Raw genomic sequence first — 22,552 nt, forward strand, 5'->3', positions numbered from 1 at the left:
GATGGGTGAGTGTCCCATCCCACTGAATGCTCGTGGGGCTGAAAGCTAGGTGCTTTGCCACGGGTGGGTAAGGCCTAAGTGTATTCATCCCAAGTGGGAAGTGAATGTGGGTGGGAACTAGTCACCTCACCACATGCGAACAAACCATAAGTGAATTCCTCCTGGTTGGGATCTGGGTGTTTTACCACGTGCGAGTAACACATAAGTATATTCCTCCTGATAGGGAAGCTCTAATATCACTAAATAATCATATTCCTCCCAAAAGGGAGGTTCATTTCACCATGTCCAAGATAATGAAATAATTCAATTTGTCTCACGGAATAAATTTTGTATAAAACCCAGCCTTTCCATCCCCGGTCTCTCTCACGGCGCCGATTCCCAAATGAACCCATCCCCGGGCAACAGGTGACACTTACCCAAGGTCACACAGCAGACACGTGGCAGAGCCGGGATTAGAACCCCGATCCTTCTGATTCCCAGACCCATGTTCTATCCACTAGACCACACTGCTTCTCCAGCACTATCTGCCCCAGCTACCTACTGTATCTATCTCATCACTTAGTACAGTGCTTAACACATAGTAAATGCTTAAGAAATATCATTATTCTATTATAACAAATGTGATTATTATTATCATTACAAGAAGTCATTATTGTTTCCATGTTTTTGATAATCTTGTATCTACCCCAGCATGTAGTCCAGTGTTCGACACATAAAGCAAGTAAATGTGTAACAAATATTATGTTATACCAAATGTGATTATCATTACAAGACTGTCACCATTCTGTCCATATGTTATTGGATGGCAAATAGTTAACCTTATCAGTTTTCTGTCTTTGACTATTTTCCCCCATTCTGTTCCTGCATATAGCAGGGGCCCATTTTGAATCAGCTTGGAACAAAAACTTTGAAACTATATTAATCAATCAATGAATCACTGGCCTTCAACGTCCACTCACTCACTCAATCATTTATGTTTACTGTGTGCAGAGCACTGTACTAAAGACTTGGGAGAGTACAATATAATAGGATTGGTAGACACATTCCCTGCCTACAATGAGCTTAGAAGAATTAAACAGAAGCAAGGTACATTTCCCTGACCTCAAGGACCTTACCCAGAGCTTAGTACAGTGCCTGGGATAATGTAAGTGCTTAACAAATAGCATCTAACAAATCAAGATACATGTTCCCTGCCCCCAAGGATCTTTCAATCTAATGGGGGAGACAAACAGAAATTTTACTCCCAGATACAGATTTTAGAGACTTCACTGCTCTACCCCAAAAGGATAATTATACCAAAGGCCACTGAATCTGAGTTCACAATCTCATCATAGTCCCTTAATGCTTACCATATGGAAATGCTGATATTTTTCTGAGACAAAGGCAGTCTGGAAGGCTGACTGACAGAAAGATGGAACAGGTTAATCTGAGATCCGATCCCAGCTCTCTTGCTGACTTGCTGGGAGACCCTGGCCAAGTATCAGCCTTTCTCTGTGCTTCAGGATCGTCATGGGAATGAAGAAGGTAGGTAATGGAAGGAACTTGTTTACGGTCAGATCACTCAGAGGAATGAAGTATGTGGGCTGGGTTGTAGAAAGAGAGAAGCAAGGTGAGGTAGGGGGAAGCAAGGTGATGGAATGTTTTAAAGCCAATGGGGAAGGAGTTTTTGTTCGATAAGGATATGGATAGGCAAATACTGGAGATTTTTGAGGAGGTGGTCAGTGTTTCAGATCTTCTGCTGTCATTGAAATTCCCTGAGACCCACAAAGACACTCAACTGTGTATCTGAAATGCTCCGACGCACAAATACGTTTCATCAGGTCTCAGTGCATCAGTGGGAAACTGGTGATATTTAATGACCTGATGTGGCTTTTGGAGACAGGAGTCATGGGGAAAGTCCCATGGGGGGAGATGAAGGCAATTAGCCCCAGTGGACACTGTTGTGGAGATGTGGTCTGCTGGGAGAGGAAGAGGAGAAAGGAGGAGGCAAAACAGAATTTTAGTGCTATTAGAGGTTCATATTTCTAGACTGTGAGCCCGTTGGGTAGGGATTGTCTCTGTTGCTGGACTGTACTTTCCAAGCGCTTAGTACAGTACTCTGCACACATGTTCCATAAATACATTTGAATGAATGATTGAATGAATATTTGCAGAGGCACAATTTTTGTCTAGTGGAAAGAGCATGGGTCTGGGTGCCGGAGGTCCTGGGTTCTAATCCCAGCACTGCCACTTGCCTGTTGTGTGAGCATGAGCAAGTCACTCAACTTCTCTGTGCCTCAGTTTCCTCAACTGTAAAATGGGGATTCAATACCTGTTTTCCCTTCTACTTAGACTCATGTCCCATGTGGGGCTACTGATGAGGAGCAGCGTGGCCTAGTGGGGAGCTCATGAGACTGGGAGTCAGAGGACTCAGAAGCCATGCCCAAAACTGAGCTTCTTATCTTCTCACCCAAACCCTCCACTCCCAGACTTTCCCACCATTGTAGATGGCACCACCATCCTTTCCGACTCATAAGCCCATAACCTCGGCGTTATCCTTGACTTCTCTCTCTCATTCAACCCACATATTCAATCCATCACCGAATCCTGTCGGTCCCACCTTCACAACATTGCTAATATCTGCTCTTTCCCCTCCATCCAAACTGCTACCATGTTAATACACTCATCCTATCCCTCCTAGATTACTGCATCAGCCTCCTTGCCTACCTCCCAACCTCCTGCCTCTCCCCACTCCAGTCCAGACTTCACTCGGCTGCCTGCATCATCTTTCTACAGAAACATTCAAGACAAGTTAACCCCACTCCTCAAAAATCTCCAGTATTTGCCTATCCATATCCTTATCGAACAAAAACTCCTCACCCATTGGCTTTAAAACATTCCATCACCTTGCTTCCTCCTACCTCACCTTGCTTCTCTCTTTCTACAACCCAGCCCACATACTTCATTCCTCTGGTGCTAATCTTCTCAGTGTGCCTCGATCTTGCCTGTCCCACCATCGACCCCTGGCCCATGTCCTACCTCTGGCCCAGAAGACCCTCCCTCCTCAAATCTGCCAGACAATTTACTCCCACCCCTGGCCCCAACAAAGCCTTACTGAAAGCATATCTCCTCCAAGCAGACTTTCCAGACTAAGCCCTACTTTTCCTCATCTCCCACTCCTTTCTGCGTTGCCCTACCTTGCTCCCTTTGCTCTTCCCCCGCCCCCCCAATCCCAGCCCCACAGTACTTATGTGTATATCTGTAATTTTCTTTATTTGTATTGATGTCTGTTCATTTTTTACTGAATTCTGTCTCCTCCCCTCTAGACTATGAGCTCCTTGTGAGCAGGGACTGTTATTCTGTATTGTTGCATTGTACTCTCCCAAGCACTTAGTACAGTGCTCTGCACACTGTAAATACTTAATAAATATGATTGAATGAATGAATGAATGAATGAATGAATGAGTCAGAGGACCTGGGTTCTATTCCCAGCCCTGCCATTTGTCTGTGGAGTGATCTTGGGCAAGTCAATTTTTATCTCTGTGCCTCAGTTCCCTCATCTGTAACATGGGAATTAAGACTGTGAGCCCCGTGTAGGACATGGACTACATCCAAACTGATGATCTTATATTTACTCCAGCTCTTAGTACAGTGTCTGGCACATGTAAATGCTTACCATCATCATCATCAGTGTTATTTATTGAGCACTTACCGTATGCAGAGCACTGTTCTAAGTGGTTGGGATAGTTCAATACAACAGACCTGGTAGACACGTTCACTGCCCACAACATGCTTACAGTCTAGAGAGGGAGCGAGACATCGATATAAATAAATAATTCATAATGTACACATTTGCTGTGGGGCTGAAGATGGGGTGAATACCAGCTGACAATTCCATTAAAAAAGGGAATGGTGACAACTTGTTTAACTTTTGTATCTACCCCAGCACTTAGAACAGTGCTTGACAAGTGGTAAGTGCTTAACAAATATTATTATTATTATCATTGTTATTATCATAATCAATTCACATCTTCCAGAGTAGGGATAATACCAGTTTGGTCTGACACTCCAAGAAGGTGACTCTAAATCTCTCAAGTCTAGCTTCCTCAGCACTGGTTTGATTTGAACTGTCTGGACCCTCATATATCAAGGCCACAGCCCAAACTGACCTCCAGGACTTCCCTGGGAGTGGACGAGGCTCAAAGCCAGTGAGAGAACTGTGCTCCTAAGGAGACCAATCCCCATCTCTGTGCAGGACACTGAACTAAGTACTTGGGAGAGTAAAATGCAACATAGTTGTTGACATGTTCCTTTGCCACAATGAATCAACTATTAATGGTATTTATGGAGTGCCTACTTTGTGCAGTCCACTGTACAAAGAGCTAGGGAGAGTACAACACAACAGAGTTGGTAGACACGCTTCCTGCCCATAATCAATCAATCAGTGGTGTTTAATGAGTATTTACTCTGTACAGAAGACTGCATTAAGTGCTTGGGAGAACACAACATATATATAATGTATTGTGTATGTATATACACATACATATATATTCATTATATAGAATTTATTGAGCTCTGTGTACAGAGCATTGTACTAAGCACTTGGGAGAGTACAATACAGCAATGAACAAACAGATTCATTGAATTGTATTTTTTCATTCATTCAATTGTATTTATTGAGCACTTACTTTGTGCAGAGCACTGTACCAAGTGCTTAATTGATTCCCTGTCATTCATTCATTCATTCATTCATTCAATTTATTTATTGAGCATTTACTGTGTGCAGAGCACTATACTAGGTGCTTGTAAAGTACTATTTGGCAGCAAACAGAGACAATCCCTACCCAATAACGGGCTCACTGTCTAGAAGGGGGGAGACAGATAACAAAACAAAACAAAACAAGTAGACAGGCATCAATAGCATCAATATAAATAAATAGAATTATGGATCTATTCACATCATTAAAAAATGAATAGAATAATAAATGTGTACATATATACACAAGTGCTATGGGGTAGGGAGGGGGTAGAGCAGAGAAGGGAGTTGGGGCAATGGAGAGGGGAGGAGGAACAGAGGAAAAGGGGGGCTCAGTCCGGGAAGGCCTCCTGGAGGAGGTGAGCTTTCAGTAGGGCTTTGAAGGGTGGACGTGTGCTAGTTTGGCAGATGTGAGGAGGGAGGGCATTCCAGGCCAGAGATAGGTTGTGAGCCAGGGGTCGACGGCAGGACAGGCCAGAACGAGGCACAGTGAGGAGGTAGCGGCAGAAGAGTGGAGTGTGTGGGCTGGGCTGTAGAAGGAGAGAAGGGAGGTAAGGTAGGAGGGGGCAAGGTGATGGAGAGCTTTGAATCCAATAGTGAGGAGTTTTTGCTTGATATGAAGGTTGATAGGCAACCACTGGGGGTGTCATGCCCAGAGTGTTTCTGTAGAAAGATAATCTGGGCAGCAGAGAGAAGTATAGACTGAAATGGGGAAAGACAGGAGGTTGGGAGATCAGAAAGGAGTACTTACTTTGTGCAGACTACTATACTAAGAGTTGGGAGAGTACAACACAACAGAGTTGGTAGACATGCTTCCTGCCCATAATCAATCAATCAATCAGTGGTGTTTAGTGAGTATTTACTCTGTGCAGGACATTCTACTAAGTGCTTGGGAGAATACAACACAACTGTATTATATATCATGTGTTGTATATATTCATGTATATATGCATATATATTCATTCAATCGAATTGATTGAGCTTTAACTGTGTACAGAGCACTGCACTAAGCACTTGGAAGAATACAGTACAGCAATAAATGAACAGTCATTCATTCATGTTTGTATTCATTCAATTGTATTTATTGAGCACTTACTGTGTGCAAAACTGTACTAAGTGCTTAACTGTTTCCCTGTCCACAATGAGCTTACAGTCTAGAGGGTGTGAGAGAGACATTAATATAAATAAATAAATTTCAGATATGGACATAAGTGCTGTAGGACTAGGAGCGGGGATGAAAAAAGGAAACAATTCAGGGCAACGCAGAAGGGAGTGGGAGAAGGGGAAAGAGGGGTTTAGTCAGGGAAGGCCTCTTGAAGGAGATGTGCTCTCAATAAGACATTGAAGGTGGGGAGAGTAATTGTCTGTCGGATTTAAGAAGGGAAGGCATTCCAGTCCAGAGGTAGCATGTGGGTGAGGGTTCGGTGGTACAAAAGATGAGATAGAGGTACAGTGAGAAGGTTGGCATTAGAGGAGTGAAATGTGGGGGCTGGATAGTAGAAGGAGAGTACTGAGGTGAGGTAGGAGGGGGCAAGGTGACTGAGTGGTTTAAAGCCAATGGTGTGGAGTTTTCGCTTGATGAGGAGGTAGCTGGGCAACTACTGGAGTTTCTTGAGAAGTAGGGAAACATGTTCTGAACGTTTTTGTAGAAAAACGATCTGGGAATCAGAGTGAATTATGGACTCAAGTTGGGTGAGACAGAAAGCTGGGTGGTCAGCAAGGAGACCGATGCAGTAATCCAGGAGGAATAGGATGAGTGATTGTATTAATGTGGTAGCAGTTTAGATGGAGACGAAAGGGCTGATTTTAGTGATGGTATGAAGGTGGGACCGACAGGATTTAGTGATAGATTGAATATGTGGGTTGAATGAGAGAGAGGGGTCAAGGATAATGCCAAGGTTATGGGCTGGTGAGACAAGAAGGATGGTGGTATCATCTACAGAGATGGGAAAGTCAGGGAGAGGACAGGGTTGGGAGGGAAGGAAAGGAGTTCTGATTTGGCCATGCTTAGCTTGAGGTGATGGGAGGACATCCAAGCAGAGAAGTCTTGAAGGCAAGAGGAAATGCGAGCCTGCAGAGAGGGAGAGAGATCAGACTGGAGATGCAGATTTGGATGTCAACTGCTTAGAGGTGGAAGTTGAAGCCATGGGAACAAATGAGTTATCCAAGGGAATGGGTGGAGGTGGATAATAGAAGGGGATCCAGAACTGAACCTTGAGGGGACCCCCCAGTTGGGGGTGGGAGGCAGAGGAGTAGCCAGAGAAGGACACTGAGAATCAGTGGCCAGAGAGATAGGAGGAAAACCAGGAGAGGACAGTGTCAGTAAAGCTGAGGTTGGATAATGTTTCCAGGTGAAAGGGGTGGTTGACAGTGTCAAAGACAGCTTAAAGGTCAAAGGAGATTAGGATGGAGTAGAGGCCATTGGATTTGGCAAGAAGGAGATCATTGGTGACCTTTGAGAGGTCAGTTTCTGTGGAGTGAAGGGGATGGAAATCAGATTGGAGGGGGTCAGGGAGAGAATTGGAGGAGAGGAATTTCCACCAACTCCCTCCCCTACTTTCCCATCCTTCCCTGCAGTATCCTCAGAGGAGATCTCCTCCCTCCTTGCAAGTGCCACCCCCTCCACCTGCGCCTCGGACCCCATTCCCTCTCACCTTATTAAAACCATCGCCCCTGCCCTCCTACCTTCCTTAACTTCTATTTTTAACCACTCAATCTCCAATGGCTCCTTCCCCTCTGCCTTCAAACATGCCCATGTCTCCCCCATCCTAAAAAAACCCATTCTTGACCCCACTTCCCCCTCCAGTTATCGCCCTATCTCCCTACTACCCTTCCTTTCCAAAATCCTAGAATGGGTCGTCTACAATCGATGCTTAGAATTCCTTAACTCCCATTCTCTCCTAGACCCCCTCCAATCTGGCTTCCGTCCCCTCCACTCTACCGAGACTGCTCTCTCTAAGGTCACCCATGACCTCCTTCTTGCCAAATCCAATGACTCCTACTCCATTCTAATCCTCCTTGACCTCTCTGCTGCCTTTGACACTGTCGACCATCCCCTCCTCCTCCATACCTTATCTCACCTTGGCTTCACGGACTCTGTCCTCTCCTGGTTCTCCTCTTGCCTCTCTGGCCGGTCATTCTCGGTCTCCTTCGCAGGAGCCTCCTCCCCCTCCCATCCTTTAACTGTTGGAGTTCCTCAAGGGTCAGTTCTTGGCCCTCTTCTGTTCTCCATTTACACTCACTCCCTCGGTGAACTCATTCGCTCTCACGGCTTTGACTACCATCTCTACGCAGATGACACGCAGATCTACATCTCCGCCCCTGTCCTCTCCCCCTCCCTTCAGGCTCGCATCTCCTCTTGCCTCCAGGACGTCTCCACCTGGATGTCGGCCCGCCACCTAAAACTCAGCATGAGCAAGACTGAGCTCCTCATCTTCCCTCCCAAACCCGGTCCTCTCCCAGACTTCTCTATCACCGTGGATGGCACGACCATCCTTCCCGTCTCTCAGGCCCGCAATCTCAGTGTCATCCTTGACTCGTCTCTCTCGTTCACCCCACACATCCTATCCGTTACCAAGACCTGCCGGTTTCACCTCTACAATATCGCCAAGATCCGCCCTTTCCTCTCCACCCAAACGGCTACCTTAGTGTTACAGGCTCTCTTTATATCCTGGCTAGACTACTGTGTCAGCCTTCTCTCTGACCTCCCTTCCTCCTCTCTCGCCCCGCTCCAGTCTATTCTTCACTCCGCTGCCCGGCTCATCTTCCTGCAGAAACGCTCTGGGCATGTCACTCCCCTTCTTAAACAACTCCAGTGGTTGCCTATCAACCTCCGCTCCAAACAAAAACTCCTCACTCTAGGCTTCAAGGCTCTCCATCACCTTGCCCCTTCCTACCTCTCCTCCCTTCTCTCTTTCTACCGCCCACCCCGCACGCTCCGCTCCTCTGCCGCCCACCTCCTCACCGTACCTCGGTCTCGCCTATCCCGCCGTCGACCCCTGGGTCACGTCCTCCCGCGCTCCTGGAACGCCCTCCCTCCTCACCTCCGCCAAACTTATTCTCTTTCCCTCTTCAAAACCCTACTTAAAAATCACCTCCTCCAAGAGGCCTTCCCAGACTGAGCTCCTCTTCTCCCTCTACTCCCTCTGCCACCCCCCCTTTACCTCTCCGCAGCTAAACCCTCTTTTTTCCCTTTTCCCTCTGCTCCTCCACCTCTCCCTTCCCATCCCCACAGCACTGTACTCGTCCGCTCAACTGTATATATTTTCATTACCCTATTTATTTTGTTAATGAATTGTACATCGCCTCGATTCTATTTAGTTGCCATTGTTTTTACGAGATGTTCTTCCCCTTGACTCTATTTATTGCCATTGTTCTTGTCTGTCCATCTCCCCCGATTAGACTGTAAGCCCGTCAAATGGCAGGGACTGTCTCTATCTGTTGCTGACTTGTTCATCCCAAGCGCTTAGTACAGTGCTCTGCACATAGTAAGCGCTCAATAAATAAATACTATTGAATTTGAGACAGCTGGTGTAGGCAACTCATTCAAGGAATTTGGAGAGGAATGGTAGGAGGGGAATGGGGCGATAACTGGACAGAGCCATGGCCTCAAGAGAGGATTTATTTATGATAGGGGAGACATGGACATGTTTGAAAGCAATGAGGAAGAAGCCCCTGGAGAGAGAACAGTTGAAGATAGCTTTTAGGGAGGGAAGAAAGAAGGGGGCAAGTTTTTTGATAAGCCATGAAGGAATGGGGTTGAATGTGCAGGTGGATTTTGAGAAGAGTCTGGAGATCTCTAGAGAGAAGATACTATATGCATCTTTAAATTATAAATTATAAATGACTTATTTATTCATATTCATGTCTGCCTACCCCTCTACCCCGCTAGCTCATTATGAGCAGGGAATGTGTCTGCTAAATCTTCTGTATTGTACTCTCCCAAGCACTTAGTACAGTATTCTGTACAATTGACTGATAACTGAGTAAGTAGACACATTCCCTGCCCACAGCAAGCTTACTTAACCTCAACCATACTGTAAGCTCTTTGAGTAACCCAGGCTCCACTTCCCTATTTCATTCATTCATTCAATAGTATTTATTGAGCGCTTACTATGTGCAGAGCACTGTACTAAGCACTTGGAATGTACAAATCGGTAACAGATAGAGGCAGTCCCTGCCATTTGATGGGCTTACAGTCTAATCGGGGTAGACAGACAGACAAGAACAATGGCAATAAATGTAATCAAGGGAAAGAGCATCTCATTAAAACAATAGCAGATAAATAGAATCAGGGTGATGTACATCTCATTAACAAAATAAATAGGGTAATGAAGATATATACAATTGAGCGGACGAGTACATTGCTCAGGGGATGGGATGGGAGAGGGGGAGGAGAAGAGGGAAAGGGGGGAGAAGAGGGTTTAGCTGCGGAGAGGTGAAGGGGGGGTAGAGGAAGCAGAAGGAAAAGGAGAGCTTAGTCTGGGAAGGCCTCTTGGAGGAGGTGAGCTTTAAGTAGGGTTTTGAAGAGGGGAAGAGAATTAGTTTGGCGGAGGTGAGGAGGGAGGGCGTTCCAGGACCGCGGGAGGACGTGGCCCAGGGGTCGACGGTGAGATAGGCGAGAACGGGGGAAAGTGAGGAGGTGGGCGGCAGAGGAGCGGAGCGTGCGGGGTGGGCAGTAGAAATAATGTTGGTATTTGTTAAGTGCTTACTAATTCCCATTTTACAGATGAGGTAACTGAGGCACAGAGAAGTTAAGTGACTTGCCCACAGTCACACAGCTGACAAGTGGCGGAGCTGGGAGTCAAACCCATGACCTCTGACTCCGAAACCCAGGCTCTTGTCCACTGAGCCACGCTGCTTCCCCTATAATAATGTTGGTATTTGTTAAGCGCTTACTATGTGCAGAGCACTGTTCTAAGCGCAGGGGGAGATACAGTGTAATCAGGTTGTCCCACGTGAGGCTCACAGTTAATTCCCATTTTACAGATGAGGTAACTGAGGCACAGAGAAGTTAAGTGACTTGCCCACAGTCACACAGCTGACAAGTGGCAGAGCCGGGAGTCGAACCCATGACCTCTGACTCCGAAGCCCAGGAGAGGTAGGAAGGGGCAAGGTGATGGAGAGCCTTGAAGCCTAGAGTGAGAAATTTTTGTTTTGTGTGGAGGTTGATAGGCAACCACTGGAGGTTTTTAAGAAGGGGAGTGACATGCCCAGATCGTTTCTGCAGGAAGATGAGCTGGGCAGCGGAGTGAAGAATAGACTGGAGCGGGGAGAGAGAGGAGGAAGGGAGATCAGAGAGAAGGCTGACACAGTAATCTAGCCGGGATATTACTAGAGTCTGTAGCAGTAAGGTAGCCGTTTGGGTGGAGAGGAAAGGGCGGATCTTGGCGATATTATAAAGGTGAGACCGGCAGGTTTTGGTTACGGATTGGATGTGAGGGGTGAACCAGAGAGCCGAGTCAAAGATGACACCGAGGTTGCGGGCCGGAGAGACGGGAAGGATGGTCATACTGTCCATGGTGATAGGGAAGTCAGGGAGAGGACCGGGCTTGGGAGGGAAGATGAGGAGCTCAGTTTTGGTCATGTTGAGTTTTAGGTGGTGGGCAGACATCCAGGTAGAGACGTCCTGGAGGCAGGAGGAGATACGAGCCTGAAGGGAGGGGGAGACGACAGGGACAGAGATGTAGATCTGCCTCCACCCACTCCGTTGGATAACTCATTTGCTCCTGTGGATAACTCATTTGACATTTCCCTAATCCACCCAATATATCTGTTCTGTAGGGTGCTTAGAGCACTGTATTAAGCACTTAGGAGAGTATAAGAGTGATAATGAAAACATGATCCTTGCCCTCAAGAAGCTTGCAGTCTAGTGGAGGTATCAGAAAGACACAACGCTTTTTTCAGTGAGGAGGTGATAAAGAGAGGTACAACTGGTGACAACAAGAGAATGGAAAGATAGGTAAGCGAATAAATGAGTGCTAAAATAGGAGAATGTGTACATGTATGTAAGTGTCTCTGAGGACATAAGTGCTCATGTGACTATATGGGGGACACAAGGAAAGCAGCATGGCCTAGTGGAGAGAGGATGGGCCTGGTAGTCAGATGATCTGAGTTCTAATCCCCGATTCACTACTTGCCTGCTGTGTGACTTGGAGCAGGTCACTTCACTTTTCTGTGCTTCGCTTACCTAATCTGTCAAATGGGGGTTCAATCATTAAATCAATCAATCATATTTATTGAGCACTTACTATGTTCAGAGCTCTGTACTAGGGAGAATAATAATAATGACACTAGTTATTATTATTATGGTACATATTAAGTACTTACTATGTGCCAAGCAATGGGGTAGGTACGGGTTTATCAGGTGGGACCCAGTCCCTTTCTCTCATGGGGCTCACAGTCTTGGTCCCCATTTTACAGATGAGGTAATTGAGGCCCAGAGAACTTAAGTGACTTGCCCAAGGTCACACAGAATACATGTGGTAGAGGTGAGATTAGAACCCAGGTCCTTCTGACTCCCAGGCCCGTGTTCTATCCACTAAGCCACGCTGCTTCTCAGCATAACAGACTACAATATAATGAATTTGGTAGACACATTCCCTGACCACAAGGAGCTTACAGTCTAGAGGGAGAGACATAATAATATGAATAAATTATGGATAAGTACATAATCAATCAATCAATCAATCAATCATATTTAATGAGTGCTTACTGTGCAGAGCACTGTACTGAAGCACTTGGGAGAGAACAAAACATAATATAATAGACACATTCCCTGCCCACAGTGAACTTACAGTCTAGGGGTGTTGTGGGGCTGGAGGGTAAGGTGAATAAAGAGTTCAAATCTAAGCGCAATGGTGACATAGAAGAGAGTGAGAGAAAAGGAAATGAAGGCTTAGTCAGGGAAGGCCTCATGGAGGAGATGAGGTTTTAATAAGAGTTTGAAGGTGGGGAGAGTGGTTGCTTTTCTGCTCTGTAGGTGGGCTATTGGGTTAATCAATCAAGACTGAATGTTAAGTTAAGTTCTTCCCCTCCTGGGATTCCAGATGCTGGTACCCACTCTGACCCTCCCCCTCCTACCCTATCCTTATCAATCAGTAGTATGTATTGAGCACTGACTGTGTGCAGAACATTGTATTAAGCACTTGGGAGAGTACAAGAGGTAGTCAGTCAATCGTATTTATAGAGCGCTTACTGTGTGCAGAGCACTGTACTAAGCATTTGGGAGAATACTATAGTCAGTCAATCCTATTTATTAAGCGCTTACCATGTGCAGAACACTGTAATAAGTGCTTGGGAGAGGACAGCGTAACGATAAATGGACATGTTCCCTGCCCACAATGAACTTACACTCTAGAGGGGGAGACAGAGATAAATATAAATAAATAAAATGCATATCTGTACATAAGTGCTGTGAGGTTGGAGAAGGGATGAATAAAGAGAGTAAGTCAGGGTGATGCAGAAGGGAGTGGGAGAAGTGGAAAGGAGTGCTTATTCAGGGAAATCCTCTTGGAGGAGATGTACCTTCAGTAAGGCTTTGAAGGTGGGGAGACTAGTTGTCTGTTGGATATGAGGCGGAAGGGTGTTCCAGGCCAGAGGCAGGATGTGGGTGAGAGGTCAGCGCAGAGATATATGAGAGAGTTGGTAGATATGATCCCTATCCATTGTGCAGCTCTATCCTGGTGAACATCAGCACCAGTGTCTCTGGGGGCCTCCCTGATCTCCAGAGACATCACCCTGAGAGGGAGAGCTTTAGATCATGATTGGGTGAAAACAGGGTCGGGGGAAGGGGGAAACGCCGCAGGGCCTTTATATAAAATGGAAACTGAGATTGTTGGGCATTTCAGTCTCCTCCCTTCCCATTTGGCTCCAGTACTTCCTAATTAGCACCCAAGAGGACACTTACTTCATCAGGAATGGAATTATGGGAATATCCTCTCTACTCAGATGGGGCAGAAGCCAGGGGTCCAAGGGACTCTGGTGATGTCGTGAATAAAAGGCTAAAAGTTTGTAACAGCTGCTGTTACTGTCGTCTCCAGGCCTGGGGAGGTCTCTGGCTGTGCTCCGCTTTGGTGACCACTGAGAGCCCTGGGCCAAGGTGTGTGGGGAAAACTGGAGAAGTCGGGAAGAACCACAGAAACCTGGGTGATTTACAGGTACCATCGTGATCCTCCCCTGCTTCTGGAGGAAGGATGCAGCCCCAGGAACCAAAGAGGAAGGGATACCAGATTGTCTGTCTGAATCCTAATTCTCAATCGTTCCTAAAGGATGTAGGGTCTGTGGACAGTGGAAAAGGCCAGGGGTAGGCCAGAGGCCTGGCATGAATTTCCCCTCTTTCCCATCACAGCATAGTGGATAGAACACAGGCCTGGGAGTCAGAAGGTCATGGGTTCTCATCCTTGCTTTGCCACTTCTCTGCTGTGTGACCTTGGGCAAGTCACTTCACTTCTCTGTGCCTCAGTTAACTCATCTGTAAAATGGGGATTGAGACTGTGAGCCCCACATGGGACAGAGACTGTGTCCAACTCAATTTGCTTGACTCTACCCCAGCACCTAGTGCCTGGCAAATAGTAAGTGCTTAACAAACTTCACAATTAATTAATAAATTAATTAACTAACTCAGAATTTGGTTGGATCGATCCCCATAATCCCGGCTCGGCCACTTGTCAGCTGTGTGACTTTGGGCAAGGCACTTCACTTCTCGGTGCCTCAGTTCCCTCATCTGTAAAATGGGGATTAAGACTGTGAGCCCCACGTGGGACCACCTGATTCCCCTGTGTCTATCCTAGCGCTTAGAACAGTGCTCGGCACATAGTAAGCGCTTAACAAATACCAACATTATTATAATTTTCCAGATCAAGCAATCAATCAATGGTATGTATTGAGCTCTTACTGTGTGCAGAACACTGTACTGAGTGTTTGAGAGAGTACAACAGAGTTGGAGGACCTGTTCCCTTGTCCATGACGAGCTTCTAGTCTAGAAGGGGGAGACAGATATTAAAATAAATAATCAATCAATGCATGGTTGAGCATTTACGGTGTGCAGAGTTCTAAGAACTTGGGAGACCCCTGAAGAGAATAATAATAATAATAACAATAATGCTAGTTAAGCACTTTGGAGTAGATACACAATTACCAGTCCTGGGTACAGTCCCTATTGCACATAGGACTCACAGTACAATGGGGAGGGAGAACAGGGATTGAATCCCCCCCACAGATGAGGAAACTGAGGCACAGAGAAGTTAAGTGACTTGCCCAAGGTCACACACCAAGTAAGTGGAGGAGTCAGAATTGGAACCTAGTTCCTCAAATCGCTAAACTGTAAGTTCCTTGTGGGCAGGGAATGTGTCTGTTATATTGTTGTATTGTACGCTCCCAGGTGCTTAGTACAGTGTTCCGCACACAGTAAGTGCTCAATAAGTATGGTTGATTTACTGATTGATTCCTCTGACTCCCAGGCCCGGGCTCTTTCCACTAGTTGACACTGGTTTTCAACTTGCTTTAGTGCTTTTCTGAGTTTGAGTCTCCTTACGTGTCTGTCCCCAGTCCTCTCTCCCTGCTCATCTGCTTGAGAGCCAGGGACCTAATTTCCACCCATTTATTCTTTTCCTGCACTTAGTAGAGTGCTTTGCACACAGCATGTGCAAACCACACTAGACTGTAAGGTCCTCACTGGTGGAGGAGATGTTTGTCTCTGCAACAGGAAGAGAGACCCAGGCACAATGGTCCTGAAGGAATGTCTCGTTCACAGTCTCCATGGAGCGGGAAAGTAATGGCTGTAGTAGAGTTGTAATTAGGGGTTTTTAATGGTGACTTGCTCTCTATCCGCAGATTCTTCAGTGATGTGATTTCACTGTGTCACGGAGTGCGACATGCATAAGACACATAAAATTAATCAATCAATCAATCATATTGATTAGAGAATCAACTAAAGAATCATTAGAGAAGCAGTGTTGCTCAGGGGAAAGATCACGGGTTTGGGAGTCAGAGGATGTGGGTTCTAATCCCGAGTCTGCCACTCGTCTGCTGTGTGACTTTGGCAAGCCACTTAACTTTCCTGTGCCCCAGTTACCTCATCCGAAAAGGGGGATTAAGACTGTGAGCCCCACGTGGGACTATCTGTCTTGTATCTACCCCAGTGCTTAGAACAGTGCTCAGAACATAGTAAGCACTTTACAAATATCATAATTATTATTATAAATATATTTATTGTGCACTTACTATGTGCAGCACACTGTACTAAGCACTTGGGAGAGTACACCCTGCTCATAATGAGCTGACATGACAAATCATTTTTCTCTTGTTCTATATAGTTAGAAGTTAGAAGAATCAATCAACTCATGGTATTTATTGAGTTCTTATTGTGGGCAGAGTACTAAGTGCTTGGAAGAATTCATATACACCTTCCCTGCTCACAATGAGCTTACAGTCTAGAGGGGGAGACAGACAGACATCACTTAATCGATGATATTTATTGAGCTCTTACTCATTGTGGCCAGGGAATATGCTTGCTATAGTGTCGTGTTGTACTCTCCCTAGTGTTTAGTACAGTACTGCAAACGGTAAGCACTCAGTGAATGCACCTGATTGATCGATTGTTTAATGTGTGCACAGCACTAAACTAAGGACTTGGGAGAGTATGATACAACAGATTTGGTAGACATGCTCCTTGCCCACAGTGAGTTTACAGTCTAGAACACTGCAGTGGGAGATCAGTAATTAGGCATGATAGACAATTCCTTTGGCTTCCAAGCCTTCCATGAGCTTTCCACAGCCTATCCATCAACTTTCTTGTCCTGCTACTTTCCAGCTCTCAGTCTTCACTCCTCCTGAGTTGTAGTAGAATGCTTTGCACACAGGAAGTGCTCAATAAATACCTCTTGCTATGCTTAGCCCACCCCAATCTGGAACTTCCTCCCCTGAAAATCCACCACACCACAGCTCTCCCCATTTTAAAATCATTCAACCAATCGATCAATATTATTCACTGAGCACTCTCTCTCTGCTGAGTCCCAACATGGCCTAAGGGAAAGAGCATGGGCCTGGTTGTCTTACAACTTGGGTTCTAATTCAGGCTCTATCACTTGTCTGCTGTGTGACCTTGGTCAATCCTCATTACCTCAGTTTCCCCATATGTAAAATAGATATTAAGTCCTACTCCCTCTACTTAGACTGAGAGTCCCATGTGGAACAGGGGATGTGTCCAATCTGAATGTCTAGACCACGGTGCTCTAGAGTGTAATCTAGACTGAGAAGATTGAGAAGTCTAGTGGAAAGAGGCCTGGATTCTAATCCCAGCTCCACCCTTGTGTGCTGTATAAGTGTGGGCAAGCCACTTCACTTATCTATACCTCTGTTCTCCCATCTTCAAACTGAGGATTCAATACCTGTTAATATTAATAATAATAATAACAATTATGGAATTTGTTAAGCACTTAATATGTGCCAAGCAGTGTTCTAAGCACTGGGGTAGTTACAAGGTAATCAGGTTGTCCCAGGTGGGGCTCACAGTCTTAATCCCCATTTTACAATTGAGGTAACTGAAGCACAGAGAAGTTAAGTGATTTGCCCAAGGTCACACAGCAGACAAGTGGCAGAGCCGGGATTAGAACCCACGTCCTCTGAGTCCCAAGCCCGTCCCGTTCCCACTAAGCCACTCTGCTTCTCTGCTCTCCCTCCTAGTTAGACTGAAAACTTAATGTGAGACTTGTTTGTCTTTTATCTACCACAGCACTTAGTACAATGCTTGGCACACAGTGCGGTCTTAATAAACATCACAATTATTATTATTATTAGTTATTATCAGTAATAATAATAAGCTCCTCGAGTGCAGAGAATATATGCCTCGTTACTGTTCTTTTTTCCTAAATCTTAAGCAGAGTGGATAACATTTAATAAGCATTCAGTAAATGCCATTGATGAACAGTGAGAAGCAGCATGGCCTAGTGGATAGATCCCTAGCCTGGGAGTCACAAGGACCTGGGTTCTGATCCCAGATCTGTCACTTGCCTGCTGTGTGACCTTGGACAAGTCACTTAACTTCTCTGGGCCTCAGTTCCCTCATCCGTAATATGGAGATTAAGACTGAGCCCCATGTGGGACAAGAACTTTGTCCAACCTGAATAGCTTTTGTCTACCTCAGCGTTTAGTATGGTGACTGGTACATAGTAAGCACTTAACAAATACCATAAAAAAAAATTCTGTCTTTACTCAGGGATAGTCCTGACTCAGTCTGGGTGGGCACCCTTGGTTTCTGAGAGGCCTCGGTGTTGAGGTCACAGAAAACTAGCCTAAGGCAGGACTCCAGGTGGTGTCGTCCACTGCCCAGTGGCTTTGAGGATAGGATAAAGGATCCCTTGTGATTTCAAATAGGACTTTGTTAAGACATCAGAGGAGTTCTCACTTTTAGTCATCCTCTACACTCTAAGCTCGTTGTGGGCAGGGAATGTGTCTACCAACTCTGTTATATTGTACTTTCCCAAGTGATTAGTACAGTGCTCTGCACACAGTAAGCACTTAATAAATACCACTGATTGATTTATTCCTCTAGACCGTAAACTCATTGTGGACAGAGAATGTGTCTACTAACTCTGCTATATTGTGCTCTCTCAAGTGCTTAGTACAGTGCTCTGCACACAGTAAGCACTCAGTAAATGTCGTAACTTGCTAGATAGGACACAGTTAATAATAATGTTGGTATTTGTTAAGCGCTTACTATGTGCCGAGCACTGTTCTAAGCGCTGGGGTAGATACAGGGTAATCAGGTTGTCCCAGGTGAGGCTCACAGTTAATCCCCATTTTACAGATGCGGTAACTGAGGCACAGAGAAGTTAAGTGACTTGCCCATAGTCACACAGTTGACAAGTGGCAGAGCCGGGATTCGAACTCATGACCTCTGACTCCCAAGCCCAGGCTCTTTCCACTGAGCCACGCTGCTTCTCTAGTTCTGACCTAGGGCTCACCATCTGCATGATCCCCATTTTACAGATGAGGAAACTGAGGCACAGAGAGATTACTAAACTTTCCTAAGGTCACAGAGCAAGCCAGTGGCAGAACTGGAACCTGGTAACCTGATGTCCAACTTAGTGCTCTATTTTTGGGCAACACTGCCTACATTTCCCCTCTCTTATTCAACACAGGCACCTCCAGGCCCATGGCCAATGTCACCACGGTGAGGGAATACCTCCTCCTGGGTTTCTCTGAGGTCCGGGAGCTGCAGCTGGTCCACCTCCTGGTCTACCTGGTGGCCCTGACGGGGAATCTCCTCATCTTTGTCGTCACTGCCTTCAACCGGCGTCTCCACACCCCCATGTACTTCTTCCTCAGGCACCTGTCCGTCCTCGACCTCTGCCTCATCTCCGTTACCGTCCCCAAGTCCATTAGTAACGCCGTGATAAACAGTAGATCTATTTCCTCGGCCAGATGCGGTCTTCAGGTCCTCTTCTTTACCTTCTGCGCCTGTTCGGAGGTGGGCATCCTCATGGCAATGTCCTACAACCGCTATGTGGCCATCTGCTGGCCCCCGTGCTATGATGTCATCATGGCTCCAGGGGCCTGTGGGAAGATGGCCCTTGCCTCGTGGCTCAGCGGGCAACTCATGGGGATCCTTCATGTCTCTAATATCTTCTCCCTGCCCTTCTGTGGCCCCGCGATGATCCACCATTTCTTCTGCGATGTCCCCCAGGTATTAAAGCTCGTCTGCCCTGGAGACACAATGGGAGTAGTGGGTGTTATCTGCCTCATCGTCACTGTGGCTTTTTTCTCTTTGATTTTAATAATTTACTCTTATGTCAGCATCTTCTGGGCCTTGCTGAGGATGCCATCCACCGAGGGACGGCCCAAAGCCTTCTCCACCTGCCTGCCCCACCTCGTCGTCGTCACCTTGTTCCTCTCCTCTGGAGGGTTTGAATACCTCAATCCAGTTCCTGACTCCCCTTCTCTTCCGGACTTCCTTCTTCCAGTGTTCTATGCCATAGTACCCCCCTCCCTGAACCCTGTTATTTATAGCCTGAGGAACAGGGACATAAAGTCTGCCCTGGGGGAAGCCTTCAGGGGGAAAGGAATTTGCTTAGGATGAGGGTCTTTGCACTGAAATAAAGTTTCTGGAACTACTGACGAAGCAGAGTCTAGGGGTCACCAAGTAGACTCTCATTTATTCATTTATTAATGTCTGTCTCCCCCTCTAGACTGTAAGCTCATTGTGGGGAGGAAATGTTTATTGTTTATGTTATGTTGCTGTATTGTGCTCTCCTAAGCGCTCGGTTCAGTGCTCTGCACACAGTAAGCACCTACTGTGTGCAGAGAACTGTACTAGGCACTTGGAAGAGTACAATATGACAAAATTGATGGGCACATTCCCTGCCCATGACAAGTTTGCATGATTTTCCATTCTGCTTTGGCCACTGCCATATGCACAGTGAAAATAGTGGAGCTGGGATTGGAAGCCAGGTCCTCTAACTTCCAGTCCCAGGCTCTTTCCACTAAGCCACACTGCTTCACTTGGGTGCATAAAGGGAGAATTTGGGATGGGTGCTAGCTGGGACTTCTTCTATCCACTGTGCCCAGAGCAGCATATGGCCAGCCCCTCTGCAAAATAACTGTTCTGGACATACCATGGATACCTATGCTGGGGTATTGGGGTTGCCTAGGAAAAAGAAGGGCAATTATTCAGCCGGGAGCCTATGAGTCCTTGGTGTTCCTTCGAGACAGTGGTAACATCTGGGCTGAGGGATCTTCCTTCTCTGGGGACAGACTCTCCCACCCGGGCACAGGGGAACAGGGTTCAGCCAATCTCCTTATACCCAAACTGCCGGGGGGTGGCAATCTCAATGCAGCAACACCACTGGCAGTTCAACTCATCTCTAGCCGCCCAGGGTGCCCACCTGTTGCTGGGCTCAGTGAGACAGAGGGAAGCTTGGCAGGGAAACAGAATGACAGAGCTCCAGCAGGGATGGAGAGAGAGAAAGAGAGACCCTCACCCATCCTCACAGGCACTGTGGACCTGAGGTGAGGGGAAACATATATTCATTTTGAGGGTGGCTAGAGGGAATGAATTGTATTTGTTAAGCACTTACTATCTGCCAGGCACTGTTCTAAGCCCTGGGGTAGATACAAGCTAATCAGGTTGGATACAGCCCATGTCCAACATGGGACTCACAGTCAGTCAGTCAATCATATTTATTGAGCACTTACTGTGTGCAGAGCACTGTACTAAGCACTAGAGAGCCCGCAATCTCGGTGTCATCCTTGACTCGTCTCTCTCGTTCACCCCACACATCCTATCCGTTACCAAGACCTGCCGGTTTCACCTCTACAATATCGCCAAGATCCGCCCTTTCCTCTCCACCCAAACGACTACCTTACTGCTACAGGCTCTCGTTATATCCCGGCTAGACTACTGTGTCAGCCTTCTCTCTGACCTCCCTTCCTCCTCTCTCGCCCCGCTCCAGTCTATTCTTCACTCCGCTGCCCGGCTCATCTTCCTGCAGAAACGATCTGGGCATGTCACTCCCCTTCTTAAACAACTCCAGTGGTTGCCTATCAACCTCCGCTCCTAACAAAAACTCCTCACTCTAGGCTTCAAGGCTCTACATCACCTTGCCCCTTCCTACCTCTCCTCCCTTCTCTCTTTCTACCGCCCACCCCGCACGCTCCGCTCCTCTGCCGCCCACCTCCTCACCGTCCCTCGGTCTCGCCTATCCCGCCGTCAACCCCTGGGTCACGTCTTCCCGCGGTCCTGGAACGCCCTCCCTCCTCACCTCCGCCAAACTGATTCTCTTCCCTCTTCAAAACCCTACTTAAAACTCACCTCCTCCAAGAGGCCTTCCCAGACTGAGCTCCTCTTCTCCCTCTACTCCCTCTGCCACCCCCCCTTTTACCTCTCCACAGCTAAACCCTCTTTTTCCCCTTTTCCCTCTGCTCCTCCACCTCTCCCTTCCCATCCCCACAGCACTGTACTCATCCGCTCAACTGTATATATTTCCATTACCCTATTTATTTTGTTAATGAATTGTACATCGCCTCGATTCTATTTAGTTGCCATTGTTTTTACGAGATGTTCTTCCCCTTGACTCTATTTATTGCCATTGTTCTTGTCTGTCCGTCTCCCCCGATTAGACTGTAAGCCCGTCAAACGGCAGGGACTGTCTCTATCTGTTGCTGACTTGTTCATTCCAAGTGCTTAGTACAGTGCTCTGCACATAGTAAGCGCTCAATAAATACTATTGAATGAATTGAATGAATAGAGAGAGTACACTATAACAGTAAACAAACACATTCCCTGCCCACAACGAGTCTTCAATAAATACTATTGAATGAATGAATGAGTCTTAATCCCCATTTTACAGATGAGGTAACCGAGGCCCAGAGAAGTGAAATAACTTGCCCAAGATCACATAGCAGACAAGTGGTGGAGCTAAGATTAGAACCCAGGTCCTTATGACTCCAAGGCCCCTGCTGTATCCACTAGGCCATGCTGCTTCTCTCCTCTGGAACATCCAGGGAAATGGGCTTTTGAGGGTTGAATAAAGAGGGAGAGGACTCCAGCACAAACATTTCTCCTTTAGTTTCAAAGACAATTCTACTGGAGCCTAGTAGGCAGTTGTCAGTGGAATGGATGATCACAGGATACCTAGACCGCTTAACGGAAGGGCTCTGAGACAAGATTGAAAAAGAAGAAAGGAGAGAAGGGAAGCACTGGCACAGCCTATTAGGGTAGAAAGGTAGAAACCTGGAAGGTATTGTGTTCATCTTTAACTGAATACAATACAACTGATCTCTCACTAGATTTTTCAGTCATATTTGCATATGAAGGGG

At 46.6% G+C, this 22,552-nt stretch overlaps 1 protein-coding gene across 1 annotated transcript; it reads left to right on the forward strand.

The window, feature by feature from the left end:
* Positions 1-18,890: 18,890 nt before the first annotated feature.
* Positions 18,891-19,814, forward strand: LOC114808739 (olfactory receptor 14J1-like). The gene has a single exon (XM_029056566.1). It carries the CDS (start codon positions 18,891-18,893, stop codon positions 19,812-19,814), a length of 924 nt encoding a protein of 307 aa, XP_028912399.1.
* The last annotated feature ends 2,738 nt before the right edge of the window (positions 19,815-22,552 follow it).

This window comes from Ornithorhynchus anatinus, unplaced genomic scaffold (genome assembly GCF_004115215.2).
Source record: "Ornithorhynchus anatinus isolate Pmale09 unplaced genomic scaffold, mOrnAna1.pri.v4 scaffold_177_arrow_ctg1, whole genome shotgun sequence".
NCBI classification, from domain to species: domain Eukaryota; kingdom Metazoa; phylum Chordata; class Mammalia; order Monotremata; family Ornithorhynchidae; genus Ornithorhynchus; species Ornithorhynchus anatinus.

Bases quoted from the DNA above. Each gene is read 5' to 3' on its own strand.
- LOC114808739 (XM_029056566.1), top strand. From the start codon at position 18,891: ATGGCCAATGTCACCACGGTGAGGGAATACCTCCTCCTGGGTTTCTCT.